At 39.9% G+C, this 17,425-nt stretch overlaps 2 protein-coding genes across 9 annotated transcripts in view; one reads left to right on the plus strand and one right to left on the minus strand.

Annotated features, from left to right (window-relative positions):
• Positions 1–56: 56 nt before the first annotated feature.
• emc1 (ER membrane protein complex subunit 1) lies at positions 57–10,317 on the minus strand. The gene is made up of 22 exons (XM_069723405.1): positions 10,170–10,317; positions 9,621–9,748; positions 9,467–9,532; positions 9,258–9,351; positions 9,040–9,168; positions 8,765–8,891; positions 8,426–8,575; positions 8,048–8,215; positions 7,621–7,692; positions 7,245–7,343; positions 6,974–7,070; positions 5,425–5,541; positions 4,549–4,748; positions 4,188–4,337; positions 3,802–3,963; positions 3,445–3,564; positions 3,187–3,324; positions 2,267–2,440; positions 1,860–2,070; positions 1,674–1,758; positions 1,459–1,588; positions 57–1,067 (listed from the first exon to the last, which is right to left on the minus strand). Exons 1-22 carry the CDS (start codon positions 10,259–10,261, stop codon positions 888–890), a joined length of 2,889 nt encoding a protein of 962 aa, XP_069579506.1. The 5' UTR covers positions 10,262–10,317; the 3' UTR covers positions 57–887.
• A 1,167-nt stretch (positions 10,318–11,484) lies between these two features.
• ubr4 (ubiquitin protein ligase E3 component n-recognin 4) overlaps positions 11,485–17,425 on the plus strand; it is a 51,485-nt gene continuing 45,544 nt past the window's right edge. For 6 of the 8 annotated variants that reach the window (XM_069723428.1, XM_069723430.1, XM_069723433.1 and 3 more), the window contains exons 1-6: positions 11,486–11,685; positions 15,773–15,870; positions 15,991–16,094; positions 16,362–16,491; positions 16,830–16,975; positions 17,209–17,308. In XM_069723428.1, coding sequence (XP_069579529.1) covers positions 11,561–11,685; positions 15,773–15,870; positions 15,991–16,094; positions 16,362–16,491; positions 16,830–16,975; positions 17,209–17,308 — 703 coding nt within the window. In that variant the 5' untranslated portion in view covers positions 11,486–11,560. Of the gene's footprint in view, positions 11,686–15,772; positions 15,871–15,990; positions 16,095–16,361; positions 16,492–16,829; positions 16,976–17,208; positions 17,309–17,425 lie in introns of all 8 variants that reach the window. The other 2 variants (XM_069723435.1, XM_069723429.1) reach the window with 1 other exon arrangement.

The following is a 17,425-nucleotide window of genomic DNA, read 5'->3' on the forward strand; positions in this document are numbered from 1 at the left end:
TCATAGTTGATTGCTGCCCCTCAAAAAGTTTGTGGAAAAAAGAGAAAACAGTCCAGTCCAGTCTGAGAGAAATTTTAATGACGAGTCAACAGCAGCCGATAATGGATCAAAACTGCTCACAAACATACGAGCTGCAGGATGGCTGATGCACAAACAAATGGCGGCTGACTGTTGGTGTGTGTGATGATGACGACGAGTGTGACAGTGCCTCTGGTGGGAGAGTCTTCAGGAGAAGCCAAAAAAGCCTTTGTTGTCCATGCTACTTTATCACCTCACACTCCATATTCACAGTTCGCATGCCATCAAACTGAATGGCAGCTGAGTATCATGGTGATTCATGTAAAAGGCTAAAAAATACAAACCATTCAAATGTGGTATTGTACCAAATCATGCTCACATATCTTCATTTCTTCTTCTCTGACCTTCACATTTATCATCACGGTCCATCAGAACAGTCTGATGACACACAAATGTCTGAGAAGTACCTAACATTGTTAAAGTACCTACAGTAACTTTCACATGTTTAGGAATTCCCAACCCGCACAATTAAAAAAAAAAAATCCAAGTCTGTTTCATTCATTTGTAATCAGTTAATCAGTTATGTGTTAAACATTTCATCAAAATGACAAGACAAAAAAAAAAAAAGAACAATTATCCTAGTGTGAAATAATTTCTTCTTCTTGCAAAATAAGTTAAAAACTAAAACACAGAAAACCTTTGCTGACCCCTCCCCGCCATCCCCTCACCCCTGCAGTTCCTTGTGGGCCTTGTTGAACTTTGACCTGTTCTTCAACAGGCACGGCCTCAGAGCTCTCATCCCCTCGGGCTGAGGGCCTTTCGTGCAGCCGCGGCGGGGCTTGTCAGATTCGGGATTGCGATGATCACGTTTACCGCCAGGCCCGGTTGAGCAGTTTGACTTCTGCCAGCCGTTTGCTGATCATGGTGGCAAAGAAAAGGGCGAAGAGGACGCTGCTGATCAGCATGTAGTCATAGTCGTCTTTTAGAACGTCAAACTGCTTCGAGGGATACACTCGTGTCTGGTAGATGTCCAGACCATATGCCACGACCTACAAAAAGACACGGTCATATTTAGGTTTAACCAAAAACAACATGTTGACTGATCTGACATCTGTTTTGGATGCATTTATCCAATTTTATTGATGGAAATTTTTGACCTTTATTCTGTATTATGTCAAAATACACATGAATATCATTATTTTTTTCATCACATTCCAGCAGTTGTTTGTTCCATCACCTTTAATGACAAACAAATGTTATGAAATCCTGAAACTAGACATACAAAAAAATATAACTTTTGACAAAAATGACAAATGGAAAGTCATTAAATTGAATTCCTTCAAAACAGGTGCAAATAAGGCCAACATCTGCTCAAGCAAGATTTGTGTACTTTTGTACTTGTCAATATGTTATTTTTAATACTGGTGTGTCCGGACTCACCAGGCAGGTGGACTCCAGTCCAGAGGGGGCAGTGTAAATACCTCGCACTCTCGATACAGTCTGATTGTAGTTGATGAACCACTCTGTACGGATGAGCAGCTCGGGTGCATACGGTATCAGGTTCTCTTCACTGGACATCAAGTTAACCGATCAGATTGATACATGAGGAAAAGAATTAGTAAAATGTTTATTCAGAGTGTGACTGCAGGACTCACCGGCTCTGCTCAGATCCTATTTCTGGTCTGCGTGGGTCGAGGAACATCTTTGGTAATGACAGGATCCCTCCAGATGGCAAACCAACTGTGACAAAACAAATCCAGAGAAACACAATGTTGAAAAAAACTCTTTTTTGTTTCAGACAGGAAGTGGGGTTTAGCAGATGGCAAGGCACTGAAACTTACTGAGCAGATGGCGGCTGGTGATGCCCTTCTCAGTCAGGGTGGCCTCCATGGTGGAAATGGAGGAGGGGAAAATGTAAGACTGCTGAAGCACCTGAGGAGCATTTGGCCGATCCAGTGAGCTGAACACGGTGCTGTTGTACAGCTCCATTCCTTCATACAGTTCAATGACAGAGAACTCGTTCCTGCGAGACTTGGTGCTCCAGTATTCATACTGAGGAGTCAGACAGAAGCAGGGGAGACATTAAAGAGGGAAATCACGTGACCCTTGAAGTATCACCAGTGTTCCCCTTAATCATTTCTTTATAGTTCAGTGTTACAGCACAACATACTCTAACTGTAACCAAGCAGAAAAGCCACAAAATCATGATTTCTATCCTTTGGAATGACTGTGGATCGGCCATGCTCACCACGACCCAGTTTTCAGAGTGCACAACATGCACTGGTCCTTTGGCTTTCCTCTGAACAGCCTCGTGGATGATGCGACCGGTCACCCCATCAATCAGGAAGATCCCGACAAAGCTGCGCTCCTGATGCAAGTCTGTGCTCTCAGTCACCACAGCCAGAAGATTGGGGTTCAGGTACTGTAAAAAAAAAAAAAAAAAATAAAAATCAAATTGAATTCTGAAGTTAAAAAACATAACATTTATATAACCTCTGTATTATTATGATAATCTAAAATGTTTTTGGCAAACTTTAATGATGTTTCGTTAAGAGTCTTTTATTTGTAGATAAAAATAAGGTTCTTCCAAAATGTTTGAATAAATTACAATTCAAAACAGAAACCTCTCTCATTCATGTTTAAACAACCGCATTTGTAGTGTTTGACTGTGAAATTGTGTCTTATCTTCGTTGAGGGAAAACATTTTAATTTATTAATTACTTAAAAAATATATTGCAATGTGTGAATCCCAAAAATATGAAACTGGGCTACTTGGATGTGTCTGAAAAGGCCAAAGCTACATTTTGTGTCTCTGTGATCAAATATGAAATGACACGATGATGCATGAGATTATGACGGCAGATTATGCAACAAGGTCTGAAATATGGCAGTCTGTCCAGAGCAATCTCAACAACTACTGGACGTACCACCATAAACTACAGGAATAAATCTGATAGTTTTAGTGTTTATGTTTTTCTTCTAGTGCCACCCTCTTAACTGAAAACAAGTGCAGGAGTAGAATGACTGAGTTATAGACAAAAGGTAGAATATTTGTTGGAAAGATGAGTTTCAGTTCACACCAAAAGACGAGTCATAACAGACCAAATCCAGCACAAATAAAAGCAAAGATATGATTTTCACTTTCTCTACACCACAGTAAGGTTTTACCTTATAGAGGACACTACGGTCTCCCATTACTCGGCCCTGGGAGTGCACGTGCTCATTGGGCCTCTTCCCTTTGACAGAGACAATTCTCTGTATCTCAGTTGGAAGCATGACTTCCCAGATCTGCTCCGTTGACAAATCCTGAGACCACAAAATCATCCAGATTAATTATTTTTGCCAGTAAAAATAATAATAATAATAAAAAAGAAGAGTATATTATGTCATTATGAGAACCTGAAAATAAGACAGGTTTACACTTGCCGTTCTTAGTCTGTAACCAGAGAGTCTCCCCTGGCTGGAGTCAACAAGGTAAAAGAAAATGGATGAGGCCATCTCCTGGAGCTGCTGCAGTACATTTTTAGTGGAAGGGAAGGCAGACACCTGGGAAAGAAAAAAATCATGAACACAGACAACATGTTTAGAAGCTGTTCCAGAGGAGTCAGAGTCTGTCATAGAAAGAGAAGCCGATCACTAGTCTTTTGGGCAAATGCATTATATGTAAATGAAAAATCTGGATGGAGGAACTAATGGAATAAGGAGAGAAAGGCTCTTACACTTCACATACATACCCAATGTGTAATTAAAACTGTTGATGTGGGTGGCAGTTTTCTTACAGACCTTGTACTGGTCATCCACGAGAAGTAGGACCTTGGCATAATCCTGGTCCATGACTGGCAGCATGAGGGACTGAAGCATGGGCTGAGGTAGAGTGGGTGGAGTGATGTGGCTCTTCTTTCCAAAGATGGGGTTAAATACATGGAGTGTGGCCAGGCCTGTGTCCTGATGACCAAAAGATATAGAATAAATGGCAAAAATCAACAGTAGCCACTACAAGAGTTTCACAGGTTAGAACAGTACTGTAATCTTAAAGAGGCTCATTCTGGGTCGGGCACTGTGGGTAACAATTAGTCTGATGTTTTCACAGTAAGCCAACAAGATAATGAAAATGACACCAGATGTGAAGGTCTTCAAATCCAGAGCACATATCCTTTGTAATAAAATACCTTGTCTTTGATGAGCAGTGTGCACTGTGGGGGATGAGGGAAGTGTGCAGTGGTCCGTTGCACCATCAGTTTGAAAGCTGCATTAGGTGGGATGTTCTCCAGGTAGTGCCTCCATAAAATACTGCCAGTCTTACTGTCGATCCCAAAGAGCTTTACAGAAGAATAAACAAAGAATGAACTGCACAGGAAAAAGTAAGACGTCTGATGGAGTTTATTTATTGGTGTTTAATTTCACTGTAGGCCTGCTTGGCCTTAGACAAAATAAACTAAATTAACTTGGACCTCAGCTGTGCAGCATAGCTCATCTCTCCTGAAACACTAACAAAGAGAAAATAAATGAGGTGCAGTTTTAGTCTCGTACCTTCCCTGACGCGGTCACCATGACCATCATCTTCTGCAAGTTAAACTCATCTCTGGAAAGGTTTTCGATGGTGACGTCATTTTTAACTTCACTTCGGGGCTTGCGGGCGTCGTAGAACAGCTTCCAGAGGTGAGAGATCCAGGCCTGCAGCAGGATGAGCTGAGAGGAGAGCCTCTTCAACACCATCGACAGCAGCCCGTCTAGACAAAATACACATGCTGCTCAGTGACTGTCAGTGGATTTGATCTGCATTTCAGCATTTTATCAGTCATCACAAATCCAATACAACAGTTCAGGATCAACAAAACGGGAACAAATGAGTCCCTTTAGAATTTTACTCTTCAAGCGAAACCAAGTGATGCGGGGAACAGATTAACAGAAAGGATCAGCGGATATTATAAAGGATTCTTAGTCAACAACGGGGCATCCTAAAATGGGGAAAATCAATCAGGTTTTACCGAGAAGAGCAGAGAAATCTGTTACCTTGAATGGCTGAATCCAAATGCAGCAATAAAAACAGGACAAAAACAAAAGAAAGTGAAGCTAACAGAAACCATGTGACTCATAACTTCAACATATGCAAGAAATGTTTGTTTAAAAGTGGTCGCCTGACTGTAGAAACCTAAAAAAAAATTAAAAAAAAAAATTCTTTGATGATTAAAAGCAAACACTGAACTTCTGAAGTAAACATAGTCAGTTCTAAATTAGTGGCGCAGAAATGGCAAAATGATGAAACAAGCTTGACAAGTTTTTTTTATATTACAACTTTCCAGAGTTTCTAGAAAATGCAGGTAATTTAAAAACCACAAAGGTTAAAAGCTGAAAATAACAGATAAAATAAAGGTACACCAGAAGGAATTTTGGTTTGACATTTACCAGCCTTTTTGCCAAACTCTCCCTCCAGCTCAGCCTGAGTTCCTGTAAGGGGCAGATCCACCATTTCCATTGTCACCACATCTGACAGCGCCTCCTCTCTCGTCCACATCACACGCCCTGGAAAGCAGGACTCATTATTGTTCTGTAATCATTCATTCCTCTTTCCACGCCCTGTGACAGTATGCACTTTGTGTTGACGTTTTCCATTAATCGCAACATGAGAAATTTTCGTCCCCAGCCTTCGCGCCTGTGGAAAGGACAAGACCATGTGAAGATGATAAAAAAACCAGAGTCTGTTTGTGCTCCACACAGTGGTCAGATGTTGGCAGCATTTGTGATGATTAAGAGGTGGGATACACATAAATGTTATCATGAGACAAAGCATGGCTCCACAAGTCTGCATGCACTTTGGAAAAATATGCTAGATTCTCAACAGTGAACCCAAAGAGGGATGGACTCTTCACTTACATCAAAGGTTTCACCTACTGCTTTATGTAAACAAAAACATCCAGACATTGATGTAGCTGTGGGGTCTGGCCACAACCACATCAAATGAAAAACAGTTTGTAAATTTGATTGCAACGAGAAGGATTTTAAAATATTCTGACTTTGGCGCCCCCTGGTGGTAAAATGAATAAATACACTGCAGCTGACAGCAGTACACACCACTACCTCGCCTAATATTAGTCTTAGGGCTCACTACGAAATTTTCAAATCTCAACCCAATTAAAAAAAACATGGGAGATAATGACAGATTTAACTGATTTTTAATATTTAGATTATAAAACTGCACACACCAGATGATTCAGTTCAGAAGCAGGTCCACACACTTTGAAGTTTATACTAAACCAGTGGTGACTCCAAGGACTTCAGATCTCACAAGATCAAACGTGACTTCAGAGAAAAACAAACATGGAGGCAAACTATTGTTGTCAGCATGCAACGTTTTGGATTGAAAAACTAAATAGGACCAAAACAAGGCAGATGAAGTGGTGGCTGAGAAGACACAATCAGCACAATTTACATATTTTGCAGCTGAAGTTTTGTTAGTTACAAACACAGCTACTGCTACACACTGACGTTACCGTTATTTGTATGCAGGTAGAAGGGAGCAAGAAACCTAAGGTCATTAGAGATCTATTCATTTTTATACATTCTTTGACCTTCAACTGCCATGGAGATGCAGTTCAATATTACTGTGCTCTGGGCTTGTGACACCTCCCGGTCAGCCTGCTCTTATTGGTTATTGTGGGTTTCTGCACAGTATTACCTCCCTGTTCCTTTCACACTAAGAAACAGAGGAGATAAAACTGGGGAGACTTCAATCCAGTTGGAGATGGTAAGATTATGTCAGTAAAGCCCTCGTACTACTGGATCATTCAGACAGATAATCGGTTCGGTCCAGCCTTGAATCTGGAACGCTCCCTGCGATTGTCAGGAGGGGCAAATCGGACCCAAAATCTGCCTAATTATCCTCTAGTGTGGGGCGAACTTTAGTGCAGAGTGAAAGAGCGCTCTCTCCATTGCTTCATGTGTTTGCCATTCATACCTGGCTGTTGTATGAACGTGAGTGTGTGGTCCTCCGTCTGCACCATGGCCCTGTAGCCAACAGAGTCGTCCTTCTTCAAGAATGCCTGAACATACAGCTGAAAGACAAAATAAAAATGATTTAGACTGAAAAATCACTGTTAACACCCAGCAACTTCATGTATGCAAGTCCTTAACTAAACTTGTCTGCTATGAACTTTATGTTATACTTTGTGTAAAAGCCATGGCTGCTTAAATAACCACAGAATCACTGGGGAAAAAAACAGACTCACCTTCTCTGGTTTACCACCATTAGGATCCATATTAAAAATCAGCGTTGTGTCTAGAAGTCTGCGTCCAGTTTCAGCAGTGAAGAGGTTAACGCCGCAAGCCTTTGGGGCAAAAACAGATAATCATTGTTCCTGATAGTTAAAAAAACAAAACAAAATAATAAATAAATAAATAATAACTTGATTTGTATAAAATATCACATAACACTGCCTCTGAACTTGCATAAAAAGTCAACAGATGACCAAACTCAATATGCACACCACAAGTCATCATTTTAAAAAGCAAAGATACATTTTAAATCTGTACTAAAGCAGCTAAAAAAAACAAAAACAAGGGAGGCCTCCAGCAAACCACATAGTAACAATCTGTTAAACTCACAGTTTTATTCTTGGGTGACATAACAGCAGCAACAGTCTTTTCTCCAGCAGTAGCAAATGAAACCAACAAGGCCTGTAAATTAAGATAAATATGTCACTGACAATTTTACAGACAATTTTGTAAATTATTAATAATTATATATGTGGGAGCTTAAGAATTAGGTAATATTTGAAAATTTCATAACAGCGACTTTGGCCTCCAGCCACCCATTAACCCATAGCAATCACACATTTTAGCAAGAATACTGAATGTAAGTTCCATTCAAGGCAGATTACTGTAGCTTATATCCAGAGTGACTTACAGTAATATAATTACAATACCAGAATAAAATTTCAGGGTGGCAACCTTTACTGGAAACAAGCAGTCTGAACTTTTAGAATCTAAATCATGCACGAACAAAGTGTAAGACAGAAGGATGGTTACTTACAGGCTTGAAATCCCTCAGAGTAACTATCTGACCATTGTTGAGCTGAAGAAGCAGGAAGTGATCAGGCCCGAGCTGAAGGAAGAACTCTGACAGTGGCTGATGGGCTGAGTTGGGCTGGTGGGACACCACTACTGGATTAAAGCCGGCGGCTACCTCAAGTCCAAGTGACTAGAAGACAAATAACAGAACAGTTTTTTGTTTTGTTTTTAAAGAGAACAAAATGGTGACAATCATTCACACAGAGAGATAGAGAAATGTAAAGATATGGCAGTGAAGTAGACAGATGAGAGAAAGAGAAATTTAGACATACTCAAATGAGAGCAGAGAATACAAATGGTCATTTCATACAGTAGAGAGGTTTTTGTTTTCGTCTGATACCTGCAGGGGGATCTGGGTCATTTGTAACTGTAGGTGTAAGTCCAGCGTGTATAGGGACATAGTTGCAGAGTCTGCACATGTCAACATCCCCTGACCAACCACAGCACAGCTGGCCTGGATGTCGGACAGCCACGGAGCTTCAACGGAGATCTGAAAACCAAACGCAAATAACTTAGCCGAGTGGAATATAAATGAATAAACTGGCCCACTGGTTTGTTTTGTTTGATGTATTTAAAATGTTAGAGTTGTATTTTTTTCTTCAAGTATTATAAAGATTATATTCCATAAAATCAACACAAAATTGATGTAGTTACAATTGCTGCTATAAATCAAGATTACCTGCTTAATTATCTCTCCATCCTCTAAACTGTAAACAACAATAGCAATGTGGGAATTGGGAACAACTCCCAATGCATAGACTTCGCCATTTCCATCAGAATACACAGCCTGGTAATCCACAGTTTCACTGTAAAGATAAAAAGATTTCAACATGGCAAAATATTTGATTTCAGAGTATATGTTTTATTTATGAAAACACTTATTAAGAGGAAACAAAGGGGGGGGAAAAAAAACTTTGATTGTTGAACTAATAACTTAAAATTATGGTAACTTACCTTTCTGGTAGATTCTCTATCCATTTTTGATGACCGTTGGACAGGTAATGGAGAGAGAGTGCAGTTTTCTTCAAGACAGCCACATGTTTCACTATGTCTTGCTGCCCAACTAAACATGCTGCCTGGAAGCTAAAGTGTGAAACAAAAGCAGTTAAGATTTTAATCAAAACAAAGACAAAGTCTTAAAGCTAACTACTCCAAGTCAAGGAGGTGATCACCTGCCAGAGTCGAGCACAATTTCCCAGTTCAAACCACCAACGCCGACGTCCCAGGAGCGCAGCACGCGGCCGTTACCAACGACCATCACCGCATCTACGGGACAAAAAAAAACCAGCTTCATGAAATATCTACTTTCAGGCAGTCAAATAAAAGCTATGTAAGCTGAACTGCAGTGACAAAAAACAAAACAAAACTAAAAATAAATCACCTTGACCATGTTGCAGAAGAGCATCAATGTTTCCCTCTGGTCCAGTCTTATCTACGTGCCGCCAGACTGTAACAGCCATTGAACGAGTAGAAATAAAGTAATACAATACATTTAGTGATATGTGGGTTGTCTTTCAGACCAACAAAGTACTCACATAGTTCTCCAGTCCTCGTATTGAGTGCAGCAAAAACGTTGTTCTCTGTTGCCAGAAGCACCTTTTTGGTTGACTGTACGTGTGTGTCGAAGTGAGAAAAGCGGACCTTGCCAACATACTGCTGCCTCCTGTGAAACGCACAAATCACAGAACAAGCATTCAAAAGATCATCGAGGTAGTTTGTTATAAAGGCTGAAACACTGCTCGTATCACTATAGGCTTTAACGCCTTGTATTATGACAGAGCTTAAATTAAAAGGCAGAAAATATGGGTGAATAAAATGAGTTTCATTCATAGTGATCCGCTCTGTTTACAGGGCCATTTGTTTCTTAATGGTAAATGTATAAACTATGATCATGCTACTTACACCTGAAATAAGCCAATGAAACTTGGACAAGTATGCATGTTAATATTATTTACCCCAAAGTCCACCCCAAACACACCCGAGTCACAGCTCGTTGCTGTGACAAGTGTTAGCATTAGCATTTCCACATTAAAACGTGGTCGTGAACAACACAAACATTTGATCGTCCACTATGTTCCTCTTACCAGTCAAATTTCCCTACTTGATCCTCAAACACAGCCTCGACGGTGCTAAATGAAAGGACACAATTCAGCCACAGCAAGATTAGCTTTGCCATTGCAGCAGTAGCTTTGACTTGCTCTTCAACAAGGAGGAAGCCGGAAGTCGCCTGACTTCCTTTTTGCTTTGTGAAAGAGAGGTGCTGCCCCCTACGGGCTCACAAGGTGTATCGCGTCAATGCATATAAGGCAGTGGGCATTTAAATTGAAATAAAAACAACAACCACATTTTGATCTGTGAACAGAAGCACAAATGATATAATGAACATTAATCAACTGGTAAATAAATAGGTCCATAGTAACAATAACACTGTTGTCTGTGTTTCTTGGTTGTTTGTATATAATATATAGATATATACTGTATATACTGTGCATTTTACATTTTATATTTTATATTTTTTTACTGCTATTTTATTGCTTTTTATTATTCTATTATTATCTTATTGCTTCTGTATGCTGCTGTAGTGAAAAAAATTTCCCCTCAGGGATTAATAAAGTAACCACCTAACCTAACCTAACCTAACCTAACCTAACCTAACTTAACCTAACCTAACTTAACCTAACCTAACTTAACTTAACCTAACTTAACCTAACTTAACCTAACCTAACCTAACATAACATAACTTAACATAACCTAACCTAACCTAACTTAACCTAACCTAACTTAACTTAACTTAACTTAACCTAACCTAACCTAACCTAACCTAGTACGGTGATCTTAAATTTTGCTTTCTGAAATCGATGCCATAGAAAGGATGCACATGATTAGCTTTATTCCCTGTAGTAGGAGCCTATATCTAATATTAGCGATTTATTATTTATTGACAAAATATTCTTTGGCCTTCAGGTCAGAAAGTTCAACCTGCTGAACACACAAAGACATTAATTTACAAGGACGTGAACACGAGTGGATCAAATGAGTCGAGCGCCACAAGATTCAACATATTTGTTGATCAAACAGACGCAAAATAAACTCTGACTTTGCTCCAACTATGACGATAATAATCGGTTTTATAATAATCGGTTTTATAATAATCAGTTTTATAATAATCAGTTTTATAATAATCGGTTTTATAATAATCAGTTTTATAATAATCGGTTTTATAATAATCGGTTGTATTTCTGGTTCCTCGTCCGACGTCACGTCAGTTGAACAGCCGTTGTTTCATTTTGACGGACAGACGAGGACACGTGATATTTATGTTTAATATGCGAGTAACATTTTGGATTAAATGTTTGTATGACATCAGATTGTGACCCTCCTGCTCCTCCTGCTCCTCCTCCTCCTCCTCCTGTCACTGACTGTCACAGCTTCTTCTGCTCGCAGCTAGTTGTTTTTTTTTCTATGGGAGTTCAAGATGGCGTCGAGCGGAGGAGATGAGGAGCACGAATGGACAGCGGCGGTGCGGCCGCTTTTATCAGCTTCGTACACCGCTTTTGAAACGAAAGAGCTACCTCAGCTCATCGGGTCGATCATCAACAGGTAACCGGTCGCATGTCAACAACCTGCGGGGTTTTTATTTGTGTGAATACTGTCCCGCGTCCACCCAGGATTTAGCTCACTGGCTAACGTGCTAACTTAGCTCGCCCGGTTCAGTTCGACGGGACGTTAGCTCGCTCGGCTAACGTTAGCGGCTAGCGAGCTACTTAAGCTCAACGTTCATTGACAGCTAATGTGCTAACGTTAGCTAACTTACTCACAATGCTATCCCCCGGCTGTGGACTTGTTCACTTTTTTTTAAATTTTTTTATTTTTTTTAAACGAGGCTCGACTTGTGACGGAAACGCTCCGGTCTCCGACGTAACGTTGCTGCCATGTGAACGTTAAACGACGTCACGGTGCAACGTTTTGGGGAAATTTGCTTCATCATTAGCTAGCTAACACAAACATTAGCCTGCGAGCTAGCTGACGGGCCTTCCGACCGGACAGCTTGAAACGGTCCAGACGGAGTCAGCTGACTCGACCCGGTTAAATACGATGCGACGTGTTTGCTGAACTTGTCGTACATAGTCCAGGTTTGTCCGCAGACAGTTTGAACCGGTTGGTAACAGATGCCCATCCCGTGAACATCTGGATGCTCCTGGAGAGCAGGAGGCGGACCTGGTGTCTCAACCATCGTTTTGCTTGATGGTTGATCGCCGTGAAGTATTGTTAGTTAAACGGTGACTCGGGGATGTCGCTGCTCGGTGTTACGGTGACCCAATCCCAACAAACCAAAGCGTTTATTAGTGTGGGACTAAATGGGATTGAAGTCGTCTAAAATGTCGACGTGTCTGTCCAAATTACAAATTAAACGCACACAATTGACGATGCAGGTTACATTGAAGGCATTTTAGCCTGTGAAGGACCAAACACGTATAATTGGTTTGAATGTCACTTACCAAACTCCCACACAAAGTAAATACTGTAAGTTTAAAAGGAAGCTAAAGTTTCAGACTGAGTGATCGTCTGCTGACCTGTGTGTTTGGGAGCGATGCACATTGTGACACACATTTAGCTCCTCTTTCCTTATCTGTCTGGCAATCATTTTTGGATTTCAGTAGGAATGCATTCACAGATTCTCTTTGTGAGCCACATTTCACCAGGATGAACTTGAGCCACAACTCTGGTAAAATTGCAGAAACCTCTCTGAGGATCCCCTTCCTCCAGTTTTACATAGTTGTACGTAGGTGTCAGTCTTTATCTTTGCTGCATTTCCTTTTCTTTGGGGGTAATTTCTGCAGAAATGTTAACAGCTTGTGACGCCGTGGTGACTCAGTTTTCCTTGTTGGGTGTCCCGTTGGCAGCAAAGATGGTGTGGCAGACTAACCTGCTCTTGACTCGCATATGCACAGCTTGATTGACATCAAACACAGCTTTCCCTGCTTTCTTCATGGCATTTGGACAAAATCCAGATTTCAGGAACGCATTTGTCCTGCAGTGCTGACTTTTGAAAAGGAGAGCCAATAACAATGTGGGACATCGTCTTGATATGTGGGACAAGAGATATAATTAATGTGTCGTCTCACATAATCTGGAACACCTTTCCTGGTATTTAAAAGTAAAAATTATGGTGGTGTGGGAAATCTGACAGGGTTTTACTAAACTATAAGGTGGCTGGAGGAGAGGGAGCTTGTTGGGTTTTGAAGATGTGATTATTCTAGTCAAATCCTTTCACTCATTTTCTCATAAAACTGGGTCTATTTGCTGTATTAACCTTGCGTCAACCATTGCATACAACACTAGGAGTGATGATCAAGTCAGTCGTACCTACACAGTAGCCAGGTTGTTACTTAACACTCTTGTTGGGTGGTGATATAAGCTGGTTCTTCTGGGCATTCAATTGTAAAGCTTTTTCTTGTTTATTGGTTTCATTTTCGAATGTAACCAGTATTTATGAGCACTGCTGCTACTACGACTATTGTTTGACCATATTCTCCTCTTGAGGAGTCCATCTTTTAATAGAAATGTTGTGGAAAATCTTTGTCTTAAGTAATGTTAAGAAGCCTGTTTATCATGAGGCCTTAGTTGTTTATGTAGATAACGTGAATAATTCAAACCACACCAAAAGCCAAGTCCAGCTACTATCAGCAGAAATGTTTTACTTCAAATGAGGCATTTCCTTAGGACAGTGGGCAGTTTAATTCTGTGGACATTAAAGAAGTCGGCGAATATATTTAAAGCTTCTTGAATGATTCTGACAGCACTTAGTGTAACAAATTTGCAGGCATGCGTTAGTCACACAAATTTTGTTATGTTCCTTCTTGACGACTGTGCCATACTGCCCACATGCAGAAATGCCACATAGCAAAATGTTACTGCAGCTTCGTTGTTAGTAACAGAATTAATTTTGTTATTTTACAGAAGGAGGTCAAGTAATTGTTGATAATGTTGAGTATTTGTTCTTTTCACATGTAGAGTGCACATGGGTGTGGTATTTTGTAAAAGAAAACTTTAATATTTCGCTTTGGAAAAATAAAGCCACACCGACATCACAGGTTTATTTTTTTTATTGTAAGTAAAAACTACTCTTGGATAATGAAAGAAAAATATCAACAATAGTTTATTTAGCTCTCAGTTACCAGCATCCTGAACATGAGAGTTCAAATGTGCTGACTGACCGGGATGATCGCAGTCTTAGTGCCACAGCAATGAATGCAACTGAATTTGCCTAAGTGTAAATTTGTCTTTACTTTTCTCCTAACCTTACAAACATCGGTCTCGTAGAGCCAGGACTAGTCCCTCTCTGCCCGTCCTCCTGTGCTTGTTAGTGAGTGCAGCTGTATCAGCCAGATGAGACGCAAGCGCTCGGGCCAGGACTATCAGCACGATCAGCAGCGGAGCTTGTAACATTCGCATCTTTGCCACTTTTGCCAGATTCTTTTTGGTGTATTATAAAAGCTTAAATATCAGATGGTTGGGTTCGACATTTTTTTAAATTTATTTTTGAATTAATCTGGTTGGCTTCTATTGCACTTTAATTGCATAGTAACTTAATAGGTGTAGTTGTCTCCAACTGGAGTTATAATTTTTTGCTTCACCTGTCTTCCCTCTGCTCCATTTTGTGTGGTCGTGGCGCGGCTGAACTCCACCCTTCATGAAACACAGTGGAGAGGAAAGTAATGAGCATGACTGTTACTGACAGTGAAACAGTACAGATTCACACTGAGCTGAAAAGAAACGGGTGTAAATAGAATATATTGTTTCTTTTAAGGCAGTAGTAGCGGCAACACTGTGCAGTTGAGATGTAGGAGTTGGAGAAAAGCTTAATGTGTTTTGAAATTTTAGATGCCACTAAAACAGAGATGTATTAAAAGCTGCAGAAAAAAAAATCTGTTGCACAGAGAGATAGAACAGATTAGGTTCATGTCCCAGCCAATGATTTATGGTGTCTGCCAATTTGAAAAGGATAAAAAAAAAAAATCATAGACATCATGTTTTAAAAGGCATGCGTTAATCAGACACAATGCATTTCTGTCCTTTGATGGGTCCCATCTCATGTTTTAGAATCCCTTGGTAATATTCTAGTAAAATCTGTTTTCCCCAGTATCTTATATATTGTACATTTAACTGTTTACTCCGGGGAAAAAAAGATGCATATATACTTTTTTTTTTAAAGAATAAAATTAATAGTAGTGTCCCTACGTTCCCCTACAAGTTTGTAAGTGAAAATATATTAATTGAGAATAAAATTATGTAGATTACAAACAAATTATCCGTTACTGTTTTGTTGGTTGTGCTCACAGACTTTAGATTTTAGCCTTTTTATTGTGTCACAAAAAGTTTTGATAGCACACGAGGCAAACCCTTCACAATGATGCAACAGGGAGCGACTTTGTCCATTGTGGTGAAAAAAACATTGATTCTTGTGTCCCCTCCTTGCATTTCCTCTTACATATTCACCAGTAGGATGTGAGACAATATGAAGAGATGCAAGTGAGGAGCCTTATTGGCCAGATGAAATGCACCCCATGCTACTGTCTGTTTTGGTTTCTATCTCCTCTTCTCTGGAAAGACCAATGCAATGACAATGTTGATGAAAATTCATATCCGACAGCATTTAATGTGATATTCCATTTGTCTTTTGCAGTGAATCAGACATTCTTCACCATGACAAACAGTATGAGCCTTTCTACTCATCATTCGTTGCACTCTCTGCACATTACATCACCACAGTATGTGGACAAAGTATGTATCTTTCATTTTCTCCGCAGTATAATAGATAAGAAATCACTACTAGCCTAAACATGTGAATGTTAATGGGTTATGCGCCTTCCTGTCTGCCAATGATTGTTGTCTTTTCTCTAGTACCGAGAAATCAGTTGCTGTCGGTTGCTGCAGCATGCAAAGTATTGATTGAGTTCTCATTGCTGCGCCTGGAGAACCCAGATGAGGCATGTGCAGTATCACAGGTAAAAAAAAATAGACCGCAGGAGGGAGAATATATTATCAAGGCTCTACATTAATTGGAACATTTTAGGCTGGACATGAAGGTGCTTCTGTCAACCACTTCAGCTTGAGTCAGTTGTATTGAATTTTGTGTTTTTTTTCTTCTTTTGTTTTGACTAGTTGAACAGACATTTGCTTTTTCTGCTCGTGTCAGTTTTTCTCTTGAAAGGAAATTATTGTCTGTACTAATCCACCACTTAAAATTATTAATGCTGTTTATTTTTCTTCAGAAACACCTGATTCTTCTAATAAAAGGACTTTGCACTGGCTGCAGCAGACTAGATCGCACAGAAATCATTACTTTCACTGCTATGATGAAGTCTGCCAAGTTGCCTCAAACCGTCAAGACCCTTTCAGATGGTGAGTGTCCCCTAATGGACATGACTAAAGTTGAATATTTCATTGATTGTGACACAACACTACTGGTTGTAAAAATGGCTTATGTATCGAAAACAAAAAAGGGCGATTCAGTCGACCCATTGAGAACATCAAAAACATTTTTGACTACGGTTTTACACCTGGAAATTATTTGTCCATTATTTCCTAAGTATTTCCCAATTGCAAAGTGATATCGTTTGTGCTTATCCATACTGGGGGCCAAAAAGTGGCAGAATAATAACACAAACCTTTCTGCAAAAGAAGAAATATTCAAAGCTTTAGTATGCGACTGAAAATTGTGTCCTTTTTTTATTTCATAGTGGAAGATCAGAAGGAGTTGCCCAGTGCTGTGAACCCAGAGCTTCGACAAAAAGAAGTACAAATGAACTTCTTTAATCAACTGACTTCAGTTTTTAACCCTGACCTTACCACCATCTTGGCCTCCCCGTCAGCAGCACACATGCAGGCAAGTGTCACAGAGCCGGCTGCCTCCTCCATTGCTGTCATCAGAAGTTAACAGCTGGAGACAAACCACAACTACTTGCTCAAGTTTCTTCTCATCCCTCTTTTCACTGAAAATAAACACATCCTCCAGTTTTAATTTAATTTGATGCATTCCATACAGTTGTTCCGTCACTGCATTGTTTGTAATTAATCATAATTGTTTTGTTTTTTCCAACTCTCCTAAACCATTTTCAGGCCGAGAGTGATTGCGATGACCAAACCACAGATCAAGCCATTCAGGCCAAAATGAAAAATGCCTTTGTCTCTCAGAATGTGTCAAGCCTACAGGAACTTGGTGAGTAGTTTTTGCTTTTTGGCAGTATAATGTTGGTTTATTACAACTGCACTGTATGTGCCATGATTGAAAAGTTTTATCAAAGCTTGTGCATTTCAACATTTTTGTTCTGATGAT

The sequence above is a fragment of the Brachyistius frenatus genome, unplaced genomic scaffold (genome assembly GCF_029030835.1).
Source record: "Brachyistius frenatus isolate BFR_SWC_R1_liver_20210118 unplaced genomic scaffold, ASM2903083v1 Contig_327, whole genome shotgun sequence".
Classification (NCBI taxonomy): domain Eukaryota; kingdom Metazoa; phylum Chordata; class Actinopteri; family Embiotocidae; genus Brachyistius; species Brachyistius frenatus.